Genomic DNA, 26,986 nt, shown 5'->3' with positions numbered 1-26,986 from the left:
AAGAAATGTTTCTTGACCGCCAAATCAGCATATTTGAATGATTTCCTAAGGATCATGTGACACTGAAGACTGGAGTAATGATGCTGAAAATTCAGCTTTGCAATCACAGGGAATAAATTACAATTGAAAATACCCTCAAATAGAGAACTTTTTAAATTAATAATATTTGACAATATTAATGTTTTTTTACTGTATTTTTGTATCAAATAAATGCAGCATTGGTGAGGATAAGAGACTCAAAACATTAACAAATCTTACCAACAGTGTAAATGATAAGCAAAGCATACTAAAAAGTTTTCAAAGCAAAATAACAAAAAGTTTAGTGCCCAGAGTTAAAGAAACAACCAATATTTAACATAAATGATGTCTTATACCGCTTATCTTACCATCTCACACTGCAGATATTAAACCATCAGCACTTCCTGTTTCTCTTGAGTCCATGTTTACCTCGTTCCACTCCAAAGCTAAACTACGCTTTTGAGTTTGGGTTTTGACGCCTCTGGGTGTACACAAGAGAGCCTCTAAAAGACCCTCTGTGATTCTTTTATGGTCACGCAGGGACACCAGGGGCAGAAATGAGGTGTTTGCTGCCGTGTGTTTTCATCCACGTGTAAGTGAGCTATCTGTGCGGAAAAGCGCTGTGTCATGATGAGTCAGCTCACCCCGGGGCTGTTAGCGTAGAAGATGAGACACGCGTGAGCACCCTCGCTCCTCTAACAATCTCTCTCGAGCTCCCCACGCTCACCCTCCGAGGCGTCCCCGTTCAATGAGCGTGGCCGTTCTCCAAAACGTGCTTTCAAGAGCATAGGATCGAGTGGTCAAGTGTAGCCTCTTTTAAAACTGACCGGAGCAGCATTCACCACTTTTTTGTTACTTCTGGCAGCCTTGAATCATTGTTATTACTGAACGGCAGAAAGCTTGTTATTATATCCGCAATGGCAGGCTGCAGTGTTTCCCACGTCCCCTCCATCTCCTCCGAGCTGGGCACCGATTCTTTTAAAGCTTGAGTCCGTTTGACCACCGGATTGAGTAAGTGATGGCTTGCTGAAAGGATTTGTTCAGTGGATGATTAAATTGCTCCGGCTGCTCTATGGGGGTCATATTTTCCATTTTGTACATCCAGCTGGACTGACAGACGTCTATAAAAAACCTCATGGATCTCAGTGTGCGGCCCATAACTAACTCGGTCTTAAGGCCTTAAAATAACCACTTTCAAAGCTTTCTTCTTTTCTGCAGCTTTGTGGGATATTAATTCTGCTTCTTTTGTCAGCTATTCCGTAAAAGCAGTCCATAAATGTCAGGTTTTTCGATTGTCACAGTCCAGGAAAGCTAGGCGATTAGATTTGCTCATTCACCTGGCAGGTTGTGACTGTACATCTGTGACTGTGGCTGTTAACTGTCAAAGCGGTAATCGGTCAAGCGGTTTGGTCGTTTATGTTTATCTGGGAATCGTCAGGAAGAGATTCTGTCTGTTTTTCCTTTTGTTGGTCTGTCTGTTCTCTCTTTCCCCATGTCTCTTGCTCGCTCTCACTAAGTGATTAAGAGCAGTGTTTGAGAGGCCACTTGACGGCACCCATCACCCTGTTGTTCCTCAAGTTTTAATGAGCACTTTAAACTCCCAGAGGAACCCAAATGAGCGATTCCCATCGGTAATTATTCCTAACACTGCCATGAATATGCACACAAAAGTCCCAGCTGGGCCCAGCACTCTTTACATCTAAGCTCCAGCTCAAGCTCCGAGGTCTCACACTCTTTTACCTCAGTTATATGCCATTTAAAATGGATGGGCAAGCATGGCAAATGGCAAACACAGGGAATATGTAGAATAGTTATGCTTTTTTGTCAGATTAGTAACTGCCTGATCGTGATTATTTGACATAGCTGTGAATATTTTGCACTTTAAAAGTGGACTTAGTCTTAGTCCACATTTTTAACAGACACACATTCCCCTGTGTAATACTATGCAAATACGTGTTATCATATGCCATGGTTTATTTAGGGAGACAAAGCTTCTCTGAGAAAAAAAAATCTTGTTTGTGATTGACTGGTAAAGTAGTACTAGTCTCACTTTAATTAGCATAGTTACAGATGTGCACTGTTTGGGTCAGCTATTGCTATGGGTATTGCTCTTTTGATTTTCCTAAAACAAAATTCTTTTCTAAACCAGTTAACTTCACATTTCATCATTTGAGATTTAATTCTGAATTTGTCTGTAACAGCATGAAGTGGGAAATTCACAAAAAGAAATATTGTTCTAATTGTTCAAAATAAGAATGTGCATTAAGCCACTTAACCAGAGACCGATGTGCCATAAAGCGTTAGGACAATTAGAGTCTATCGGGTAGAAACGTCAATTAACAGCACCGAGGAGGACACAGATCTCTGCTCATTTTCCAGTTGAACGAAAATTGTTGTGCTAAGAAAAACTTGAAAATATCAAGCCACAAATGAGATTTCATGCTTTGTTTTTCTTTTTCTTCAGTATTTCACACTTTTCAAACAGACATTAAAATACATTTGAATTTGGGGTTTCATTTATTCAACATTAAGAACACATGTCCACAAACTCTAAATTTGATCCACTTTCTGGTCTGTCATCCCGAAATAATAGGACTAGGTTAAATAAATATAGATCTGTCGATTTTTTTATCTATTCTCTAGCGATCTAATGATTCATACGTTTTCTCGATGCATCAGTTACAAATCCTTGAAACATGGATTTCTGAATCGTTAATTTTTTAATCGTTTGTTTCGTCAAAAATACATTTATAATGCTAAGAATTGGATGAATAGTGATTTGATAGCAATTCAATGCGTTAAAATATATTAACATTAAATTATTACAGGCACGAAATAATTCAGCCCTTGTGCTGCGTTGTTCGTGCCCTCACAGCTTTCCCTCACAGATACAGTGTAAAAAGTGATCAGTTGACTTAACTTAAAAAGTGAGGAAACCTTTGAACCGTTAAACCGTTGCCTTAAAATTAAGTAAATAAACGTAATACGTAATTGAAAAATATATTTGTTATATGGAAGTCAAATTCACATAACTTACATTTTTTTCAATTACGCATGAAGTTTGTTTACTTAAAGGGGTGGTATAATGCCCCTTTTTACAATATGTAAAATAAGTCTCTGATGTCCCCAGAGTGTGTATGTGAAGTTTTAGCTCAAAATACCCCACAAATAATTTTTACAGCATGTTAAAGTTGCCCCTTTTTGAGGGTCAGGAAAAACGCGTTGTTTCCTGTGTGTCCCTTTAAATGCAAATGAGCTGCTGCTTCCGGCACAGAGGCCAGAGCTTCAAGAGTTTGTGTGTGTTAGGCCCTGTCCCAAATGACACACTTCATATGCACTTTCGGTCTTGTGGACTTACAATGGCTGCCGCGTGCGCGTGTCCGTTAAGTCCGGGGTTTATGTAAATTTTAGGGTTAGTGATGTCACTAACTCGGGAAGAATGTCGTGTAGTCCCTACCATCCGTTTGTTGTAGTCCTTAAAAAACAACTTCTTTAAAAGCAAGTATCTTCCTTTGCTTTGAACTTTGAGCATTGTAACTTTGCAGATGTTGTTTATGCAGCAACATTACACACTAACTAAAGTTAGAAAAGCGAAATCATAATCAGCCACCCCTTTAATAATTTTAAGGCAACAGGTTTCCTCACTTTTTTAAGTTAAGTCAACTGATAATTTTTTACAGAGTACACGATGCACACTTTACTGGATTTTACTGGATTGTGAATAGTACTCTTATTTTGATAATTTCGATTCTTAAATCCTATTAATCGATCTTATAGTTTATGCTATTTTCAGCTGATGCATGAGCAAAACTTTATTTGTAGCAGACCTGCCATTCAATAAATTGCAATACGTTTTGTGCTGTGTTAGATATGAAAAGTGGTATCAGCTTTCAAATTCTGTCAATTTTATTATGAAGTTCGAACAATAAATACCATTTTGGCGCTCGTTAAAGGAGAAGTACAGGTATGTGTTGTTGTTGTTTTTTTTTGTTCAAATACATTCTCTTAACCCATAATCATGACATTTGTGTCAGTACCCAGCCTTCCTAAATAACACCCGAGTTTGTCTGAGATGCGTATCAATTTTATCACATATTTTCAGTGAAAGCCACAAGATTAAGGGAGCAGAAGAGCAAAAAACTCCTTTGAAAACCCTTTCTAAAGGCTACAAACTCTTCTTTTAATCACTGTGTGTGTTAGCGCTTGTGTGTCAGTACAACAAACTTTATTGAAAAGAGCCATGTGTGTATCTCTGCACCTGTGACTCATTAGCTGGGACAATTGTGCAAAATAACTTTTATTTTAAAGTTTTCTCTGTGATGCAAAGCTGACGGAGACAGCTGAATTTGAGTGAATGCCTTATGTGAACTAAGAACAACTGTCTGAAGTTGCAGAACGCTGGTTCATGGAAGGGTGAGAAATGCTCGAGACCATAATGTCTTTGTCTGTGTCTGTTCTCTCTGTATATTTCTATCTTTCTCTCTTTTGTGTCTTCAGATACAAGCGGTTTGCAGAGTATCTGGCACAGTTGGAGGAGGCGGAAGGGACCTTTGATCGCTTCACACTGAGCTACCAGTACTTCGGAATTCAGCGGCGATCCGACAACGGTCTGGTCCTTAGGGAATGGGCCCCGGGAGCGGAGGCCGTCTTCCTAACTGGGGATTTCAGTAAGCATCACCACAATCCTGTAATTCGGAGACCCCTGCCTGTCACATTCAGGCGCAAACCCTTTTTAATGGATAGATCTACGAAGCAAAGTACAAGCGGTTTATTGTTGCCAAGGAAACCGGCTTTAATTTTAGGCCGCTAATGCTTGAAATGCTCTTCGCGTTTGCAGGGTGAGAAATCTGCGGGGCTTGCACTGAGTGATGTATTAAGCCGTAATGATGTGCGCTGCCAATTGTGTGCTTGTCTGGATTGTTTACATGTAGTCTGACAGTATTGTTCTTTTAGAAACACCAGGAGACAGAGAGGAAGAGGGAGTTGGACTGATGTTCTGTTGTTAAGTTTTACTCCATTAAAAGCCGATTTGGTTTCTGTTAGAGGCAGGGTTCAAGATAAAGGCTAAATTTCCTTCTAATCTTGAAGTAACAGGAACACATCCTGCAGTTTGTGATGTCTTGACTGCCAAACGTCACCATTGTGTCTGAAAATTGAACTGATGCCCTGGTGGGAAAGCGTGTCAGAGATCGATTGATTGGCCAATTTGACAAACTTCATCCAAACTTTGTTTGCACAAAGAAAAGAAAGTCCTCTGTCGTATACAAACTATGCATAATTCTTTAACTTTGCCAATCATTAAAGGAGAACTTGGACACTCAGAAGCAAATTTTCTAAACATTTATATCTGTTTTCGTGTTATAATTTGAGGTCGGTAGGATTTTGTAATGTTTTTGATGGAAGTCCCTTATGCTCTGCATTTATTTGATAAAAGATACAGTAAAAACAGGAATATTGTGAAATATTATTTAAATTTAAAATGACCGTCTTCTAATTTAATATATTTTAAAATGTAATTTATTCCAGTGATGGCAAAGCTGAATTTTAAGCATCATTAATCCAGCCTTCAGTGTCACATGATCCTTCAGAAATCATTCTAATATGCTGATTTGATGCTCAAGAAACATTTCTTATCATTATCAGTGTTGCTTCTTTATACATTTTTAGAAATAATATCCTTAATATTCTTTGAAATATAAACCTTTTGTAAAATCAGAAATGTTTTTTACTGTCACTTTTGATCAATTTAATGCATCCTTGCTGAATAAAAGTATTAATTTCTTTACAAAATACTTACTGACCCCAAACTTTTGAATAGTATATTGTAGTTGACCAATACTATTAAAAAGATCTCTAATATTGGCCAATAACCAGTATGGTACTAATATATTGGACATCCTTAGACGTCATTGTCATTCTTTTCAGAGCTAACACCCAAATGAGGCTCATTATTGGATAAGCAGACTGCATGTGTACATAAACTAGTGGTTTTCAATCCTGGTCCTGGGGACCCACCAATCTGCACACTTTGTTCTGTATGTCTCCCTTATTTAACACAGCTGATTTAGATCATCAGTTCATAGGTGAGCGCTCTATGAACTGAACTGAGTGTATAAGATAAGAGAGACACACAAAATGTGCAGAGTGGTTGTTGACCCCCAGGACCAGGATTGAAAACCACTGACATAAACAATACTGTGGGCACAAATAATTTTAGTGAATTTCCCTCTTAGTGTCTTTCCCATCTTCATATCCAGATGGTTGGTCATATGTGCATTAGGCATGAAACATGCATGAGGAAACTTTGATGTATGATGTTCAAAGCTTTCTGCTTCAGTGCTACTTCAGTGCTGCTAACTGTCAGAGAGAAGAAACGGCAGAATGTGTAGGAAGAGGGACAGAAATATTATATATAAAAAATAAAAAAAAAACATCAGTGAATGAACTGAAGGAGAAAGATTAAGTTTAACCAAGAGGATTGCAGTTAGTAGTTGAATGAGATTTCAATTTCAGTTTGTTTTTGTCATTGTTGTTGTTGGTAATCCTATTTTCAAATACCCTGGACACATTTCAGGTCAAGTCATGTGATTTACTTAATGATTAGGATTCTTCTATTATTATTTTACTTCAGTTTTGTCACGCAGTTTTAGTTAAGTTTTGTTTTAGTCTTCTGTGTTTCGTCAGATTCTTTGATTATATTTGTTGTTGTTGTAGTTCATTGTTTCAGTTTGTTTTTTAACCACTGTATGAGTTTTACAAAAGTGCCTTTTATAAATGAAATGCTTTTGGTTTTAGTTTTTAGTGTTCGGTAATAACTCGTATTTGGCTCGGCTTCTACAAACCGCAAACACACAACATAAACCCTACGCTGAGGGAGCACTGCTAGCATTTTGGCGGGATTCTCGCTTTTCACCATTCAATATTTTATTCTCCTTCTTTTGCTGAGAGCTTCTTTCTTTACCGTTTGTGTTTTCTTCACCTTGCGCTTGTGCCTCTGTTTTCTCACAAGTGAAGCATTTCAACGAATCCTTCGTGCTCTGCCTCAGAGCTCAGTTTTTCCCTCTGAGAGGGTACAGTAGTTGTTGTTGGAAACTTTTTTTTTTTCGCTAAGCCTCCGTCTGTTTTGACCCGTTGCTGTCCTTGTATCTCAGAGTGAAGCTCTTAGCTGTCAAATGCAGGAGAGGGAACATCTGATACCTGTTCTGAGCTCACGGATCACATATTCTGTCAGTTGAGTCAGCCTGTAGTCCCTGAGAAGAGTTGGCCAAAAGGAAAGGGACTACTTTGTGTCAGTTCATGTTGTCAGGAAGAGATCTTAAAGTTCCTGTTTGAAAGCTGCTCTGTGTCTGCTCTCCTGTCTGGTCCTTCCCTCCGACCTTCTCACCTTTGGCTGACGGAAAGGTGTGACAATGTCTTTCATAAAAAAAGAAAGCTTTCATTGCTTCTGCTCACACACACATAAAACAGAAGGATACATATTTGTACTGTGTATATTATTGTATTTATTCACCCTCATATTGTTCCAAACCCAATAAAAAAAACAAAAAATAAATCATGCATGTTAATGAAGGAAGTAGCGATGTTTGAATTTGTGAATAAATCATTCTTTTGAGTCAATCATTGAATTGGTTGATCTGGTTCACAAAACAGTCTGAATGACTTGTACAACTCGCAAGTTTAACTAACAGAGTGAATAATGAATTCAGTTTAATAATAATTTAATTTAATAATGGCTGTTTGCCACATCTAAATCACAAAACCAGTCTGAAGGACTCACTCACTAATTGGACTGATTCAACTCACTGATAGATTAGAATAATGACTTAAAATGTGTTCTGTTTGTACTTGGTTCACAAAACTGGTTCGAATTCACAAAGCAAACTATTTTTAAAGTTCAGCTGCTCACTGACTAGCTGAATAATCACTTACATCTTGGTCTGCTTGTCACATGTGATTCACACAACCAGTCTGAATGATTCATTCGCCCCAAAAAAAAGAAGAAAAAAATACCTGATCTGCTTCTTTAGTTTAACTCTTGGAATGAATGATGACTTAAATTTCAGTCTGTTTCCGAATCAGACTGATTCGGTTCTCAAGTTCAACTCAAAGCTGTCTTGTGTCTTGTGTCAGAAGACGTGACTTTTTTTTTTATAATACTTTTATGGTGCTTTTGGGTCCTCTAACCCCATTCATTGTAATTTCATGGAAAAGAGTGACCAGCACAGTCTTCATTTTTGGATGAACCGTTCTTTTATAATTTTCACTGTGTTTGTTATGTCAATCAGTTAATCTAGCAGGAAAGTTATCATTTTGACCCGGAAAAAAAAAGTTCATGTTTTCACCTGACATTTGTGGTGTTCCCGATCAAATATAACCGACCTACACAAAATGCTTGTAAATTTCTTGTTATGCTTTAAGTCCAAATATTGGATTTAATCTGTTCATCAACAATGATTTGAGTTTATGCACCTTATTTGAGTAACCTCTTTTCACTGAAGCAATGAAGTGCATAAGTTCAGATCAACGAGGCCAATGACCAATCCCTTCCAAAAAGAAATGCAAAACCTGTGTTAATTAAAAGTTGACAAAAAGATTGAATCCAATATTTGGTGATAATATAGCATAATGAGAGATTTTCAAGCAATTTAAAAGGCCAATCATTTTTTGACTGGGAACAACAAATTAGGTAAAGGATTTACAACACAAAATAGTTAAAATAGTGTCTATCTGCTCAGTGATTGCTAACTATCCTACTCAGTGTTTGATCTGACTCTCAGTAGTCCAAACACCAGTGGGCCACGTCCCAATGCGCTCTTTTCACTCCTCTCTCCCAAAACTGCTCGTCTCTGCTTAATCGGAAGTCCTCAGGGAATGAGAGTGCAACTAGAAAAATGCAGCAGATGTCTTATTGCCTCTGGCCAGCTTCAGACTTCTTCTAATTGAGAGTTGTGTTGTGATCCGCGGGCTGTTACGGGGAAACCGGGTCCTTAGAGTATGACCTTTAAAAACTCCCAACTCTTCTATACTTGATTTTGCTTCTCATTCCTATACATATCTATACTTCATGTGCTCACAAACATGAAGCTTATTCCTGGAGCTCCACTTATGGTGTTTCAGCAATTATGGATTATAGCTGGAAGACATGATGCATATTGACGCAGATCCTGCCTCAAAGCCTTCTCTTAATATACTGCTTACGTGCCTTGAAGAGAATATTGATCTCAAAGCCTGAAGCACCTATTAAAATGATAATTGATGATAAGGAGTGAATGATTAGCTAGTTCATGGTTCTTTTCATAGTGTTGTCTTTGTATCTCAGCAGCTTCCTCATTAAGCTTGTGTTATTGACTCATTCCAGCACCTGATCGATAGTTTGGCAGTCCATTGGTCAGACAAGGACTTTGTGATTGAGATATTATTCCTTTTTTATTTAGAAAGGACTGTGTAGATGGTTAATGAGAATTGACCTTGTGGTTATGTTTCAACTACTTTTGGTTATGATTATATTTATTTGCAGTGGGCTGTGCATGAATGCTGGATTCCATCACTGAAACATATACACTGATAATTCTGGGTAACACTTTATTTTCGATGTAAGTAACTTTGCAACTAAATGTCAACTGACTCTCATTAGTAGACTGTCTGCTTAATATCTGCTAATACTTGACCAAACACTTGCAAATTAATAATAGATAGTTGACATGTAGTTGCAAATGTACTTATAGTTAGAATGTCTAAAGTGGACTGTCGAAATAAAGTGTAACTTAATTCTGACTTAACTTTATTACTTCAAGGTACTTCAAAGAAAAGCATGGGATAGTATTATGATTATGAATTAGGCTAATACATGATAATATAATAGTACAATGTGCAAAAAATACACATCATGGTACTTTTTGCCAGTAAATACATAATGTAAACTAAGAGAACTGCTTTAAAGTACAAACACATAGTTCAGATTTACTCCATCAGTGAGTACATGGAGTGTGTGCAGGGGCGGAGTGGCAATCGGGAGAGTCGGGACTTTTCCCGGTGGGCCGGTAGTGTTTTGAGGCCGCGAGGGCCGGTCTGATAATAGTTATACATTGCGAGTTATATTAGCAACAGAATCTGGCGGCCTGATGTGCGGCCGCTTCCCGCAGGTCAAACTGGGCAGCCTCTCTGCTCAACACAGTATATAAAAGTGCTCAACCCGTTCGGCAGGTCCAACCATGTCTAGGATTTTCAAAAACATAGGGGGATCAGTGAGCGGCCCCTCCCCAAATGGCATAGCCTGTCGGGCCGGCCTTTGATGTAAAAAGCCGCCGAACACCTCTTTTTCCTCATCACGTTTTGGAAGTCTAACGTCCGTGTGAGTGAGTTAAATGATGGAAAGGCAAAAAAGAAAACCGAAAGGTGGCGCTGAGCATGGGCGGCGCTAGCAGGTGCTTCAGCACCCCCAAGAAAGACCAAAGCACCCTGATAGCACCCCCAAAAATAATTTCTGGAAGCAATTATATTCAGGCTGTATTCTATGGAAGCCCTAAACCGCATTTTGAAGAAAAAAAAGAAGAAAACTTATCTTGTTATTTCAAGATATTAAGTCGTTATTTCAACATATCTCATTATTTCGACATAATAAGTCGTTATTTCGACATAATATCTCGTTATTTCGACATAATAAGGGGACATATAATGGTTTTCTATGGGAGGAAAATGCTTAACGTTAAACGTTGCGTTCATATTCTGGGCTCATCTGATTTTTTGTTTCAGATTTTTTGTACATAGCAGCCTACTTTGTTATGATTTTAGTATCATAATGATTAATAAATGCATGCACAATTATCCGTGAACTTGATTTGAACAAATGCCTTTCAACTTTGTAACAGTTTGGGTTTTGTTTTATTGTCATGTTTCTGTGTCTTATCATGTGATCCCCTGTTCTTGTCATGTGATCCTGCCATGTGTTCCATGTTGTCATTGGTTTAAATGTTCACAGGTGTCCCTTGTCTCGTTGTTAGTCCTGTGTGTATTTAAGCCTTGTGTTTCAGTCGGTTCCTTGTCTGTCGTTAACTTTGTATGTGGGTTGTCCTGAGTCCTGAGTCCTGAGTCCTGAGTCCTGAGTCCTGAGTCCTGAGTCCTGAGTCCTGAGTCCTGAGTCCTGAGTCCTGAGTCCTGAGTCCTGAGTCCTGAGTCCTGAGTCCTGAGTCCTGAGTCCTGAGTCCTGAGTCCTGAGTCCTGAGTCCTGAGTCCTGAGTCCTGAGTCCTGGAAGTTTAGAGTTTGTTGAAATAAAAGACTACTGCTGCATTTGGATCCTCCGTTCTTCCCTGCTTCAATCTGCATCGTGTGTGACAACTTGTGTGTGCAAAATTCAGAATTAAATGAATGTGTAGCAATTTGTACAAATAGAGAGTCTGTAGGCCTATACTATACTGTTGTAGCCATTAAATAAGCGCATTTAGTTTCATATTTGTTAAAATATTATAATGTTATTTTTTTCCATCTATGTTGATTATGAAAAGTGAACCGCATGAGTAAGATAGGATGCGCAATATCGAGAGACATGGAGTGGGTCAGGCATGATTTTAGACCACTTCATTAAGTTTTGTTTTGTAGAAAACCTTTCTTTAAAGTGAATTTCGTTTTGTATAAATTGTATCTTAATTTTAATCAATTTTTCATCAAGCAATTGCCTGGATTTAATAAATAAGAAGCAAATATAACAGGCAATATAATCATGGAGGCGCCCGCGCGGTCAATTGCATTGCACGTTAACTGGAGCACATCTCATCCTAACTTAACGAAACTCAGTGTATGCCTCACACATACATGAGAAATACATCAGATACACAAAGCTTGAAATGTCTTTAAACGAAATAATTCAAAACGAAAGAAAAAGGCTACTCTCTGATTACGTAATCCATTATGTGCATTTCTCTCTATAGGCGCATTCACTACGAATATGGCGATCGTCAACTTCATCTTTGCAGCAGACATGTCAGAAAACACTAATTTATTAATAAAAATCAATGCACGCGTCACCGGATTTACAAATACACATCTTGCTTGTTGCACGCACCCATATTATGTCGAAATAACGAGATATTATGTTGAAATAACCTTATTATTAATAAGACATCTTTTAGAATATTTGACTGAATGCTGGATGTTGGGCTTGTTCAATTTAATAAAATTAAAACTTTAATTGTGATCATTAAAATAATTGAATATTAAATATTTAGTGGCCAAGTTTTGCTGAATTATTATTAGTAGGCTATAGCCTATATAGCTCCCCCTGTCAATGATCTAGCACCCCCTCAGCACATGCGTTAAAAATTCTCTCACTATACTTTATATTATATTACCTTTTTATAAAATTACAAAAAAACTAGTTAATGCTGCTGTGAGGGTTTCTAATACAGCGTCTGTGGGAGTGATGACAAATGGACATATATTTCTCTCTTCTGAGTTCTGACTGCCATTATCCATCTCTCACATTTTTTTTCCTCTTTTTGAAAGTTGTGAAAAAACTATAGAGGAGTTTTTCTCTTGCTATTTGAGCAAATGGGAACAAAAAATAATAATTTAATATTCTCTCATTCACCGCTATATTTTTGAGCAAAATTTTTTTTTTTTTTTTTTTTTTTTTAAATTTCCCGGTAGATTTTTTGGTCCCACTCCGCCCCTGAGTGTGTGTATATGAGTGTTATGGATACGTACACACCTTTCTTGGAGTTAGTGAATCCATACAGCCGGGTGAAAAGGGCACATCGTTCCCTCTGGGGAAAGAAGTTGTTTACTACAATTCTAGATCGCAGCAAAATGTTGTCTCCCCTCTCTCTGTGACACTGCTTATAACCGTATGACCAGAGGCCCCTTTCCTCCCTGACCATCCCCCACCTTTATCACATCCTTCCCTTTTCTATTTATCCCTCTGCCTTTTTGTAATTATCTCTCTCTGAGACCCAGAGGCGGTGTCATAGGAAATCCCAACTTCCAATTTGGCGTGAGATTGCGTTTTGACATGGCTCATATTATATGGTTTCAATTTCACAGTGGGAATGCGGGGTCTGAAAGAGAAAAGAGAGAGAAATTTGGGTCTGGGGGAGCCGGTCTTGATCTGCGTCAGGGGGCTGCAGGTGGGTAGGCATATTGCACTGGCGCTGGTCCTTTATTGATTTATTTATTTATATTCTCTTTCTGCTCTCCATTAGAGTATGTAATGTGAAAAGAGATACACAGAGGCGTGCAGGGCAGAACGACAGAAATTATCCACAACAAATCAGTGTCTCTTTTCTGTGCTTTGAGAGGGGTCACACAGTCTTGCGTGGCTTTTTTCCCAGAAACTGAATGAACAGTCTGAGGGAGTTGGTAAAGTCAGCTGCTGTACAGCGCTCTGCATTTTCGCTAGTCTCTGCCTCCACATTTATTCAGCTGTTGAAGCCATGGATGAAGAGTTGCTTTTAAGGGGCATGTAAAATATACTGTGCCTCCAGATTCTAATCCTGCATTGAAATGTAATAATCAGTGTAAGCACTAATAATGTATTCTTAAGTTAATTGTATAATATGCTATTAACACAAGTATTTAGTTTGGACTAGCATTTGCTAAATTTAAAGAGAAAAAAGAAGAAAAGCCAGCGAACATTTTGGTAACTGGTGGCCTTACTTAGATGGACATCGCATCGCATACTAGCATACACTACTTTTACTATAGAAAGCTATGGTAAAAGTAGTAAGAGTAGTTTGCTAGCTAGTATGCGGTCCCAGATTCATCAATGAACATAGAAACTTGTACATATTACATGACAACATTCACATGTCTGTGAACAATTGTATTATTTAATATTTCCTTTGTACAGGTGCAGGCACTGTTTGAACTTTTATTTGACTTTTACTTTGTAAGTCTATATCTTGGCTGTATCATGTGACATTTCAATCATGTGATATAGCCTATTCAATTTGAAATGGGTTCCTGTGTTTGGAGTGGTGTTCCTCAAGAGGTCAAGGTTTGCCTATTTAGCAATTCCAAGCTAATATTTCATTACAGTACATTATGCTAGCTATATTACTAATATTTTAGCAATTTAGTTTAACGACTTCCTGAAAATGCAAAAATTAAGTTGAATTAGAGTCCAAGTTCAAGTTACTTGTCCAGATACTTCCTGGAAAAGTTTGCATCAAGAAAGAAACATGCTAATGTTGAAAAACATGTAAGACCAATCACAAAAAGGCCAACAATCACTTTGAGGAGCTATGGATTTCAAGAACTGAGTAAACGTGCACTAGTCAACCATATCAAGAGCTCTTCATAACACCTGTATGAAAGAATTCTACAAAAGAAGGCACTTAACAAGAGCCCTGTGGAAACACATCTGAAGTTTGCCATAATATTGACCCAGGTGCAATGTGGGTAGTTTTGCAAGTTATACTGTTTACATAGACAGGAAAATATGCCTAATAGTGTGTTCCATTTTCCTCTTCACACAGATCAGAAAACTAAGATGGACACATCCAGGCAAACCTTTGTTGTGCTTGCTCTTTTGGAATACAAACACATCATATAAAAGTGGTATTTTGCACAGATAATTTCAAAGTGTCATGTCCAAAAATTGAGGTTGGATAGTTCTGTGTGCACCACTGAGATTGAGACAGAATTGCTAATAAACAATAATTTTACTACTGTTTCACTGCGGTTTATCCACTAAGCAGCGGCAGCCATATTGGATTCTGAAGTCCCAGTCGCAAATCCTATTCCAGTTAGCTCCATAGCTTTTCCTGTTTGAAAGACAGCTCCAGTAAAGCATCAAAATGCCTTATTTCAAAAGCATAATGCCAAATTACAAAAAATAGGTCAGTGTCAATTAATAATTAAATATGTTTTCCTTCAGACTCCTGGGAAAAACAGTCTCACCCGTTCACGCAGAAAGAGTTTGGCAAATGGGAACTATACCTCTCTCCGAAAGTGGACAAATCTCCTGTCATCAAGCACCTGACCAAACTCAAGGTACCAAACACTTCATGTTATATTACATCCTGCTTGTTGTAATTGTATTATATGAAACAATTTATATCAACATGAACATGTAAGGTGCAAATGTGATTTGAAAAGTTGTAGCTCTTTGTGATGGTCAGATGCTGGAGAGTCAAATTCTAGAATTTAAAATCTATTCTGTGGGCTGCAGTTTTGCATCTTGTGAGGTAACATTTGGACTGTGTGTCTCTTCAGCCCGATTAGGAGCTGTTAGCCGCTCTGCTAAAGCAGAACGGGATCTTGGCTCTTTGTGTCCTAGTAGATGGTCATTGGCAGGTTCAGGTGGCATTTGTGGGGCAAAGCTGCTTGACTTGGCTCTCAGGGTTAATCTGGGGTTGATGGGAAGAGGTAGCAGATGGGGACATTGAGTGCCCAACAAGTTCCCACTTGCCAAAGTTGGCGGGGGTACACATGTCCGGCACAGTTTGCTGCAGTGCCACGTTATGGGTTTTGAAGCACCCTGACTCTGCCGGACACCGGAGGTTGATCCGATCACATTAGTTCTGCTTCAGCTCAGCTCAGATCAACTACAGTTCATTTTTCACTTCTAGTTGTTTGTATCTGGGTGTGTTTTGAAGACAGTTGTTAATATCAAAGCTACAATATTAGTAAGTCTCGTTAGGGATGCACAATATACTGTACTGTAAAGCCCGTAACACCCCAAACTGACGCCAAAGAACTAGCGCTGATGAAAGCCGACTGTGTTGTCGCCTCGTGTCGCCTGCGTCGGGGGAAAAAGCTGCACTTGAACACACCGAGAGAACTACAGCCGACTGTCAGCTAGTATGTGCGTTCTGCACCTGCGTGTAAATGAGACAACTGTCTATTTCGTCATTCAAAAAGGGAAACCGACGCTGCAGGCTGCAGATACACAAACCATAAACAAAGCAGTGCGTGCTTAATATCAATCCTGCTAAACACTTTCTTTATTCCACTCCGCTCATGTTGATATTGAAATATTCGCCAAGGAAAACTCATGTAAGATGACGTAACATTAGATCAGCCTTCTATCTGTACCGTTTTGACTTCGCTGGTTTGCTATTATTCTCGTGCACTGACTCGTTCGCTAAGCTGAACAGCCAATCAGAGTTCTCTCTCTCTCACCGACAGCCCGACGCCGATTCAACATGTCGAATCGGCCCAAAAAAAGCCGACGAGGACCAATTTCAGCCGACCCTGCGAAACACACTGAGAAAACTTAGTCGGCCAACGCACAAAAACTGCCCTACGGCCGACCGTCAGCCATGTCTGTTATTGTATGATACCTATATGATATGGTTAATGTTTGATATTTCTTTTTTTAAATTCATTTTTACATTTAGATTTCCTTTTCCATCATCACCTGTGGTGAAAATCAAGTTTTTAATAATGTTTATATATCTATGTGATGTTTTTAATATGCTTTAAGACAAACCATGTGTAAATTCATAAGTAGGGGTGTGACGAGATCTCGTGTTACGAGATCTCGCGAGATTAAAACGCGACGAGATTTCTCGTCGAGGTGAAACTTTGTCTCGTGAGTTGTTTTGATGTCAGCGTGATGGAGCGTGAGGGTGAAATTAGTATTGAATATGCCCCTGCCACTTTTAAATCATTTGTGTGCCGGGCCAATCACACACACACTCCGGGCACACACACACAATCACTGTCCCTCGCTCACTCACTCACTCGCGCGCGCACACATACACACGCACGCTCACTCCCGCGCGCACACACGCACACTCACTGTTGCTCGCACTCTCACTCACTCTCGCACACACTCAACCCGTCGTGGAGGACCGTTAAAATTAAACATGCTAGTCTTTCTGTCGTGATGTCCTGAACCATCGCAGACGCGTAGGTTGTCGCCCACTATCACTATAGCCTACGAAACGAAACGATCGAATCTTGCGTTCCGACGCCCGTTGTCCTTTACGAATCTCCACGAAACGGATCGTGCCAAAATCGCGCTAAAATAGTGTAATCTGAACCAGGCAGGTAATAAACATTTGACCTATCACGCAAAGAACCTATTAAAGCACTAAGACATGGGAACAGTATAGCTAACATTCATATATCACAAGTCATAACGACATCGCAATATTAAACAATGTTATCGCACATCGCAGCTTTTCCTCATATCGTGCAGCCCTCAAAAAGGTCTCCACTGCTGCCAGCAATCGTAGACATGGCATGCTTATATGTCTACTGTTCTGTGTAGTTAATTTATCTCTTTTTCATGCTTGAAGAAAAAATGTGTTTCTGTTTGAACTTGTAGTTTTGAGAGTGCAGTAGCCTACTTTGATTATGGATACACACTTACTGTTTGCATTTAAAGTGTTATTTCAGTTATTTATATTTATTTTATTCATACTGTTTTATTTTTTTTATGTTCGATTTGTGGAAAGGAGTTAGATTTCTCATATGAAATCGTACAGGGGATGCCAGACGGTATAGCAAAACATTTAGCAGTGTTTGCATGTCCTTTACTGCATAGAAGTAAAATAACATTCATTACAAGTTGATTTCAAAATGCACCTAAATTGTTTTGCATTTTGTGATTTTCAGTTGAATAAAACACTATTTTCCATTCATATATTTCATCATTGAGGATTTCTTAAAAATTGTGTAAAAATCTCATCTTGTCTCGTTCTCGTGAACCCAATCTCGTGTCTCGTCTCGTCTCGTGGAGTAAGCGTCTCGTCACACCCCTATTCATAAGTCAACACCATTTCTAAGTATTTTCTCCTTAAAACTGCAGTGAACCAAAAGGCTTGTTTGAGATGAGCAAAATCTGCGCAGAATCGATCACCGGTGATCAGCGCGAGATGCATGCCGGTTAGAAATGTGTCCGAGTGCGGTCCGCCTTGCTCTGATGTCATGCTGACGTATGTCAAAAATCTCTCGCGAGCGCAAGGCACACCTGTCGGATTCTGCAGTCGAGCGCAGTTGCTCTCCACCGACTGCGCTGATCAAAAGCATGATGGGAAACGACTTGCTGACGACACAGCTTAATGTTCATTGGTTTAAACAACCGTGATGTATTGTTCTCTTTTAAAATGTTTGATTTTAAAACTCTGATATCATGTTTTATGTGTATACGTTATGTGTGAATATTCCCAAACTATCTAACAGTGCGATCTCTATGGGTTATGCAATTTAATTTTTATAAAAAATAAATAAATAAAAACACATATGTCTGTATTAAAGAAAGAAATATTGATAAACATGTATTTGGAATGGAATTAAATAACAAGTACTTTGGGTGTCTTGTTCATTTTATTTATTTTCATATAAAAGCAACATAAATTGAATTACATCCAGTTTATTAGCAACACTGTGCACGAGCGTGAATCCCGCGATATCCATCTTTGATCTCGCAGGTGTCAGATCCACTACGAGAAGAGAGATCTGTCCGGCTTGCCTGCGCTTTTTTCACTCCTCCTCTCACTGCAGCCGCCTACTCTCGACTACATTTCAGGCGAGGCAAGGCGCATCTCAAACAAGCCTAAAGACAGCCTTAAAAACGCGGTTTGAAATCGTTGGTGTTTCTGGCTTCACAAACTACCTTGTAACCAATCACGTCAATGTGTGATCGTCAACGAGTGGATCTCTGAGCTGGTGTGAGTGAGTGGAGGCGGGGCTAATTTGCATATTCATAGAACCACATATACTTAATGAGGCAAGGGTGTAGAGTTACATTCAAACTATTTTAAGGCATGAAGAATGATTTTTATTTTTTTTAATTCTGATTTTTAAAAAACGCTTAAATATGTCATTTTGTTGATCATAGATGAGTTTTAAGGGAGACAATGATTTGACTACAGGGGGACTTTAAGATTTTTTTTTATTCTTTTAATTATTCAATAACCACCTGTGACCGGGCATAATGTTTTGGCTTATCAATATAGATAATTATTCAGCCTTCAACCTCATTTATAGAATTCACAATAGGAAAAAAAGACTCTGATTACTCATTAATTCATTTTAGCATCTCAGTGACAATCAGTGCATGAGTGTTTTATCAGTAGACCTGATTTAGTGTGAAACTTTAAGCTTGTGGTAAAAGAGAGGCCAGGGTTTCCCAGTGCTATTTTACACACATCATGCACACGTTCCAGATTCAAGCATGTACTCTCAATGTTTCATGAGATTCCCTTTCATCGTCCCCTTAATCAATGTTGCCTAATGCATTTCCCACACACAGCTTTCTGCTGCGTGCCAAATGAATTTGAAACCTGCTGTAAGCGTTAGTTAAAATCAACTCAGCTTTCTTTCTTTTTTTTCGCCGGCACCAACAAGACCGAACCTCATTTATTCAAGCATGAATATTTCAGTTCCTGTGTAGTGATATTGCATTTTAAAAACACTGGGAACACTAGATGCTCAAAGACTTTTAGCAGCCGAAGGTGATCAATACAGATCCCCGGGTGGCTCTGAGATCTCTAAGCAAGCTCTCCTGCAAGACCATGTTTAATTCTCTATGTGGGTACATTCTTTTTGTTGTGCTTCTGTTTGTTGAGAGATACCTCAGTGACTCCAGACAGCTGGTTCAGGGGTATAGTCGTCGTCTCGAGGGAAATCAAAACACTGCTAACTGGAGTCTGAAGGAAGTGAGGAGAAAGGAGAGTTTTCTAGGGGTTTCTTCTTGTTGAAAGTGTGTGGGAAAGGATTTGTGTGTATGTGCCCGCATGAAGTGGGAGAAACCTAAGCAACTTAAACCTCCATATCTCTCTGTCTACAAACAGAAATTTCCAGATGTTTACCCAGGAGCCCTATTAACACTTCAGGTCCTTTACTTATTGATTGTCATGTGAGATGTGAGGCTGGATCAGATCAGAGGGAGGACGCTCTGATAGGAATGAAATCTAATTAAAGGTCTGATGCCGTGTTGAAGATGAAAAGTGCCTGGGTGAACTTTACTCTTGCTCTAAATGCAGACGAGATTGTTCGTTCACTCTATATTAAACTCATGCTAATCCATAAATGGTCCTGTCTGGCCCGCTCTATACGGCTGAGAAATGTACCTGCCAGACACAGCTTCTGTAATTACATGGCTCCAACACAAATACATTTCACTCTGTATAAAACTCAAAGGTAACATTTTTTTCAGCAACCTTGGCTCCAGAAGTGCAGTGAATTTACCATATTTTTCCGAAAATAATTTTTTCCAAACTAAACCGGTTCCATTTGATTTGAATAATGTGGTTTTAATAAAAATAAATAAACCAGTCTTAAGTGGTTTGCTGGTCTTAGCTGGTTTCATCTGGTCTAGCTGGTCTCCCAACCTTGACAAAATGGTTTATTCTGGTCTCGTTGGTATTCAACCCTAACCAGGCTAGGTTTTTAGCTGTTTTTAGCTTTGCCAAACCAGTTGTTGACCACCAGTTTATGCTGTTGTTTGTCCAGAAGGGTGTGTACTCATGAGGAAATTAATGAGCTACTTATCGCATAAACATTTTGAAGATAGTTGTTCGAATGCAACCTATTTTAAAGCTAAAAACACTACTAATTTACACTACAAGATACGACATCCCAAATTAACCCATTCTAGATAGATAGTAATAACTGACCTAGCTAGTCTCTGCAGCCTGCAAAACCTCACTACTGAGGAGACTATCATGTTTCCATGGTTACAGTGGCTTTTCTCATTTGTAGATATTGTTTCACATGTAGGTAGTGTTTTCAAGTCAATATTTCTTTCTATTAAGTTTTTAAATAGGCAAAAAAATTACATTATTGGTCAGAATATTTGTATTCTGATTTAGTGGTATTTCTCAGTATTGGATATATAGACAAATATTATATATTTAATTGTACATTTTAGATTACCCTTGCAATTATCTAAGACTCCCTTTTGGACATTTTCTTCTTTTGTCTCTCTTTCTTTATCTTTCTCTGTCACTCTTTCTCAAAGTCACAGTGTTATTTCTGCTGTTAGTAAAGCGATGGTGTGTTCTTAGCTTGGTAATAGTCTGTGCAGAGCCGATCAGAGCGGTTTAAGGATGTTCCGTCCCGCCCCAATGTCTCTCCAGAGTGGCTATCGATCTGTGACAATATCCAAGCTGCCCCCCTGAGAGATTGAAAGCAATGATGGACTTCTTAAAGTTCTTTGTTTTCTTCAGCTCTTCTCTTCTTCTCTGTCTGCTCTCATCAACAAACACCTGTCCACCTGGTGTGTGTGTGTGTGTGTGTGTGTGTGTGCGTGTGCCTGTGTGCCTGTGTGTGTGTGTGTGTGTTCTTGTATGGTTTATGAGGATACAATGTGTATAATGACATGGGTACTACAACATAAACATGGTTTGTGGGGACACTTTCTGTGTCCACGTAAACCAACTGGGTTTAAAAAAAACATACTAAACTGTGTTTTTCATGGCAACACACAGGAACACCAGATTGAATTGCCTGTAAAATGTGTTTTGCATAATATACAGCATTTAAATATTTTTTACTCTGTGTGTGTGTGTGTGTGTGTGTGTGTGTGTGTGTATACATTACCGTTCAAAGGTTTGGGGTTGGTAGGAGATATTTTAATGTTTTTTGAAAGACGTATTTAATGCTCACCAAGGCTGCATTTATTTATTATTATTATTATTATTTTTATAAAACATATAGTAAAAATATGTACAATTGTGAAATATTATTATAATGAGTCTTCATTATTACAGTCTTCAGTGTCACATGATCCTTCAGAAATCATTATGCTGATTTAGTGCTCCAGAAACATTTATCAATGATGAAACCATAATACATGTTTTTTTCTTTTTATTATAAATATCTTTAGACTTTTTACTTCCACTTTTGGTTAATTCAGTGCATCCTTGCTGAATAAAAGTAGTAATTTCTTTCCAAATAAAATGTTGTACTGAACCTAAACTTTTAAAAAGTTGTGTACGGTAATAAATGTCTCTTTTATGTTGATGTATATGCCTCTATTTTGCATCGGAAATTAACCTTGAAGAATACAATTTATTTCAAGGTGTCAAATTTGTCATTTCTCTCTGTAGCTTGTGGTCCTGACTAAAACAGGGGAATATCTGTTTCGGATCTCTCCTTGGGCCAAATATGTCACAAAAATGCTGGATTCAGTCACATATGACTGGACCCACTGGGACCCTCCACAACCATACCAGGTGAGTGTACACCCTAGATTTTATGTAAAAATATTTTAGAATATACACAATATAATTATTCTGAACAATTTTTTAAGACACCCTCTTATTTTGTTGGGGTCAATTTGGACCGCATTGGATTTTCAAACTTTGTAAAAATTTGGTTAAACTATATATTTCTTAAACTTTTTTTTCTCATTTAGGGTCATGAATGTGTATGCAAAGGTTTGAAACATAGATGTGTTTTGGAAAGGCTGTATACATTATTGTACGGGTCAAATTGAACCCAGTCCCCCATGATTTTGCCAAGTAAGACATGTTCCTGGATCAACATATTTTGTTGATCCTGGAACAACATTCCTGTCCGAAAATATATCCCTACCCCTAAACCTAACCCTACCCATAAGTTGTCCCTAAAATCAGAGGGAAATAATACATGAATAACACTGATGTAGAAGCACCTAACCCTGGTTTCAAAAAATCTGTGAAAGGATGTTTATGGTTGTTAGTTTTTTGGATCCCATTTACTAGAGAGTTTCAGCACTGAAAAGAAGTGTGACAAACCAATTTTACCCTCACAAGGGTTTGAAAACCAGACATAACAAAAAGGTACGAATAACAATAAATACTACTTTACGTACAAATATTGATCGATTTTTTTATGTACCCTTTTTCCATCACACACAAGCACACGCTCTCAGAGGTTTCTGGTGTTACGGATTTGGACAGATGCTTTAGGCTGTCAGGGAAGAGGGTTGAGTGATGGACTCTGGCATGGTTTAACCTATTAGAGTCAGGTTTTACCCTGCAGAGGTTCAGTGGAGAACCGTACGTCACACAGGTCATCATCAACTGATAGCTGCTTCCAAGAACCAAGAGTAACCAGTTTCACCACACTTGCTCCTTTCTCTCTAAGAAAGGATTTTTCTTTCCATTTTCTTAAAATACTGATTATTTATAATTGCTACTTTTCCATTGTAGACAAATCAAGTAGTGTTTTTCTGAAAGAATACTGGGCCAAAAGAGCCCATGGTTGAAGAAATACCTGTTAATTATAATCTTTTTCAAAAACCACTGTTTGTTTTAGGGTGGAGGTAGTTAAGAAGAAAAGTCAAAGCAGGAGGGAATGTTTGCAGGACCGTGATGTTGTTCAGGCGAGCATGAGGCCTTCCTGTGGCTCTCAACCATTTATCATCAGTAGCCATTAGCATCTCTGAAGCACCCCGCTCTTATGCCGACCCCTCTTCCGTGTTGGTAATGACACTCAAAACCGCCTCCTCTTAAGTGGCCCGCCACATTAAACAACCAATTTAATCGGAGGCTACTCAACAATTGCTTTCGCCCTCTTGATGTCTTCGTTTCACTGAAGAACCATTTGCAAACGGCTTTGATATTGGGCGGTTCTTCCACCATGACAATGAGACAGACTTTCCTTTGATATCTATTCATGGCATCAGACATTCATACAGCGACTGTGGTCAATGCCATCGTGCACATAATCAAGTTTTTTAGAGGAGATGAATTGGTGACACAATGTCATCTGACAGTTATGGCGGTTGCTGCATGATTAAAGGAAGGAAATATAGCTTTTTTTGCTTTCTGGAAATGGCACCATTTTCAGTGAGATACAATTGGTTTATCTTACTTTCTTGCATTTCACTTCTATGTGTCTTTGTATGTAATTGCTTCTCGCAATAAAACCATAAGATTGCCATAGTAAAAACAATATTATATTTAAATTATATTGCATTCAAAACTACCATATTTTTTTTAGATAAACTTTAAAAAAAACAAAGTTAAAATATTAAATAATATGGTGATACATTAATCGGATTAATCGCATATATCAATATTTGCTGAGAAAATCCTTCCAAATTAAGATCATTCAAAGATGTAATTTTATATTATATATGAATCAAAAGTATTTATTATATTGTATTACATTACATTACATTATTATTGTTGTGGAAGTCAAAAAGTTAATAGACATTACAGAAATTGTTTGCTGTAGGTTGCATTTTCCACATTTTCAAGCTCCAAACTTTAGGCTTAGACTGAAAACTTGTATTGTTGCAAGCATTCAATAAAGTCAAATATTTGTGTTGTGTTGCATCAGGATCTTTGAGGTAACCCTGATGCTCAGCAGAACCGTCTAGCAAAATTTCTCATCAAAGCTCATTGAAGAATGGTGGATTGATATCTGGACCCTTCCTCTCGCTCTAACCTTTCTTCTTTCTCGCTCCCAGTTCCAGCACCCCAGACCCCCGCGGCCCAGCAGTCTTCGTATCTACGAGGCCCATGTGGGCATCGGTTCGCCTGAGGAAAAGATTGCCTCGTACAAAAACTTCACCCGAGATGTGCTTCCTCGCATTAAGGATCTTGGTGAGTGATGAAATCTACAGAAACACTGCCAAAACACAAACGTCAAAATGATACAAGCCAAGTAGAGTTCCTATGAACGAGGTGATTTTACAACAACCGATTTGAAAGAAGTACAGTTAGCTAACAAAATGAGCATGTTTAGATTCTGTTATATAGCATGGTTGTGTTTATCTTATTCTTTATTTATCACTACACTAGTTCTTCACTACACTATATATATATAATATATATGATATCCCGATGTGTGCATCCGCGATTGTCTCATCGCAAAATGTGCAATGTCAAGTATAGGGTTTGTAGTTCATCAAGTATAGGGATTATAGCTGAGTTTTATCTTTTCTTGTAAATGGTATAAATATTTTTTATTATTATGGATACTCTTATTTCATTGCGCCATAAGTAATTTACACACCATTTGATCTCATATTTAGTAAAAATTTGTTTTCCAAATACTCTGCCTTCCTTGCATCCTTTAAGAAAACTTAAAGGAGCTGTATGTAAGAAATGTATTTCAATTAATCATAAAATGGCCCTGATATGTCACTAGACATTAAGAAATCATGTTCATTTCAAATACTTCAAATACTATCACTGACAACAGTAGTCCGACCAGGATATTGTCATTTAAAAAGTGAAGTTGCAGCCCTCAACTGATGTTGATGTTGTCATGTTGTGTTTTGGCCTGAAGCGCCACCCTCCACCTATCTACCAATCACGAAGTCAGTAGTGTTTCGGCATCCGGGTTGCCAGCTCTGCTCTAGTTACCACTGCAGCTACAAACGTTCGTGCTGGATCCTGCAGCCAATCTGGCAACCTCGAGTCAGGGGGGAGGGGATACACCGCTCTACAGTAATTTGAAAGTGATTGCAGTACCAGTTTTGGCCACAATCTTACGTACGAGCCGTCTCTTTAAAGATTGCAGTGCTAAGAAAATAGCTCAAGATGCAACCAAAAACAACCATAGTATATTGCGACACAAATGAAGCAAAAGAGTGCATGCGACAAGCAGTTCCACATGGAATATCATGCTAACTGTCGCAAGCGGAACTGTTAAGTTTAGTTAGCAGATGTGAGAACAGCTGCCGCCTCGAGTGATTCCATTACTGCACAGAGAGCCGTTTCCCATGATTGTTTCCTTACAGAGCTTTTGACGTGGAAGCCTGAGAGGAAGCCAGCCTACAATTACTTTGTCAGAAGGTTCCAAATGAGTTTTTTTTTTTTTTTGCTGTGGGGATTACAGAACGTACCTTAAACATTAGTGTTCATTGCATTGGTCTGATCCATAAAACATCACCTTCTGTTGTTTGTTTTCTCGAGGGCTGAAGCGTTAACCTTTGCCTGGAGCAAATCTGTTTGGAAGCAGAGTTAGTTAGCGTAAAATTATTTTTCACCCCTTAAATGGGTGTTAAAATAGTGAGTCATTGTGCTGCCTTTGACTGCTCTCTCTCATGATCGGCGCTCTCCCCAGGGTTCTGTGCCTCAGTTAATGTGCTCCTCAACCCTCCAAAAGGCAACAAAAGCAAAGCTGCACTTTGGCTCCTAATGGAAGAGCAGTTTGGCACTAGTTTTAGAATTGGTGGTGCCCTTATTTTGCCCTTAAAATCTTTCATGTCTTATTTTTCCCCTTCATAATTAATCCATTGAAGGAATTATTCTAGTTGTAAAGGAATACATTTTGAAATGAACTTCTAATATAAAAGTTTAATGGCACAAGCACAATAATCATAATCCTTTGAAGTCTGAATTTGAGAATTTATTTCTCTAATAAAATGGCAGAGAATTTCTAAAGACATGCATTGAAAGGAACATTTCTATTTGAAAAAAAAAATAAGGTTGTTATATTATTATAGATTAAGTATGGCCTGCCCTTGAGATATCAGGATTTTTTTTTTTTTTTTTTTTGTGTACTGCATGTGCTTGACAGGTCTGAAGTTTGAATCCATTGATAACAGATTTTGTGACGGAGGAGGATTGAGTCAGACGAGCAGGGCACAAAAGCATCCTTTGTTCTGCGATTTTAATCAACATTCACATGAAAAAGTGTAGCGAAAAAGTTGATTGACAAACAAAAGGAGCTAAACACAAATTTCACAGATGCAGAAGGCAGCAAGTCTAACTTACTGCATATACCACTATGCTGGGAGAGAGAAAACAATGGTTAGTCTCTCAGATGACTGAGGTACAGTCATAACCACTGCAAGATACACAATTGACAACACATCTCTATCCCAAAAATGGTGTTCATTATGATCACTTGTATTTTTAAACATAGATCACACTAGAATGGAACTTCTGTAATTTACTAACCATCATTGTTCACACTTGTAGTTCGGTTGGTTCTTTTGGTCCGGACCAAAAAAAAGAAAATAATATATTTAGTCCTGGTTCGCTTAGCATTCATTTACTAAACCTAAAAACTGCTTTTTTGATGTATATTTTGCGTCAACTATATCAATACACTACCGTTCAAAAGTCTGGGGTT

The 26,986-nt window shown here is 38.3% G+C and overlaps 1 protein-coding gene across 2 annotated transcripts in view; it reads left to right on the top strand.

Annotated features, from left to right (window-relative positions):
- Positions 1–26,986, top strand: part of gbe1a (glucan (1,4-alpha-), branching enzyme 1a) — a 139,470-nt gene that overhangs the window by 14,419 nt on the left and 98,065 nt on the right. For both annotated transcript variants that reach the window (XM_084400765.1, XM_084400764.1), the window contains exons 2-5: positions 4,516–4,685; positions 14,889–15,004; positions 22,018–22,143; positions 24,369–24,504. In XM_084400765.1, the coding sequence (XP_084256891.1) occupies positions 4,516–4,685; positions 14,889–15,004; positions 22,018–22,143; positions 24,369–24,504 (548 nt within the window). The remainder of the gene's footprint in view (positions 1–4,515; positions 4,686–14,888; positions 15,005–22,017; positions 22,144–24,368; positions 24,505–26,986) is intronic.

Source organism: Rutilus rutilus, assembly GCF_951802725.1.
Source record: "Rutilus rutilus genome assembly, chromosome: 25".
Classification (NCBI taxonomy): Eukaryota; Metazoa; Chordata; class Actinopteri; order Cypriniformes; family Leuciscidae; genus Rutilus; species Rutilus rutilus.
This window is presented reverse-complemented; position numbering and strand designations above follow the sequence as displayed.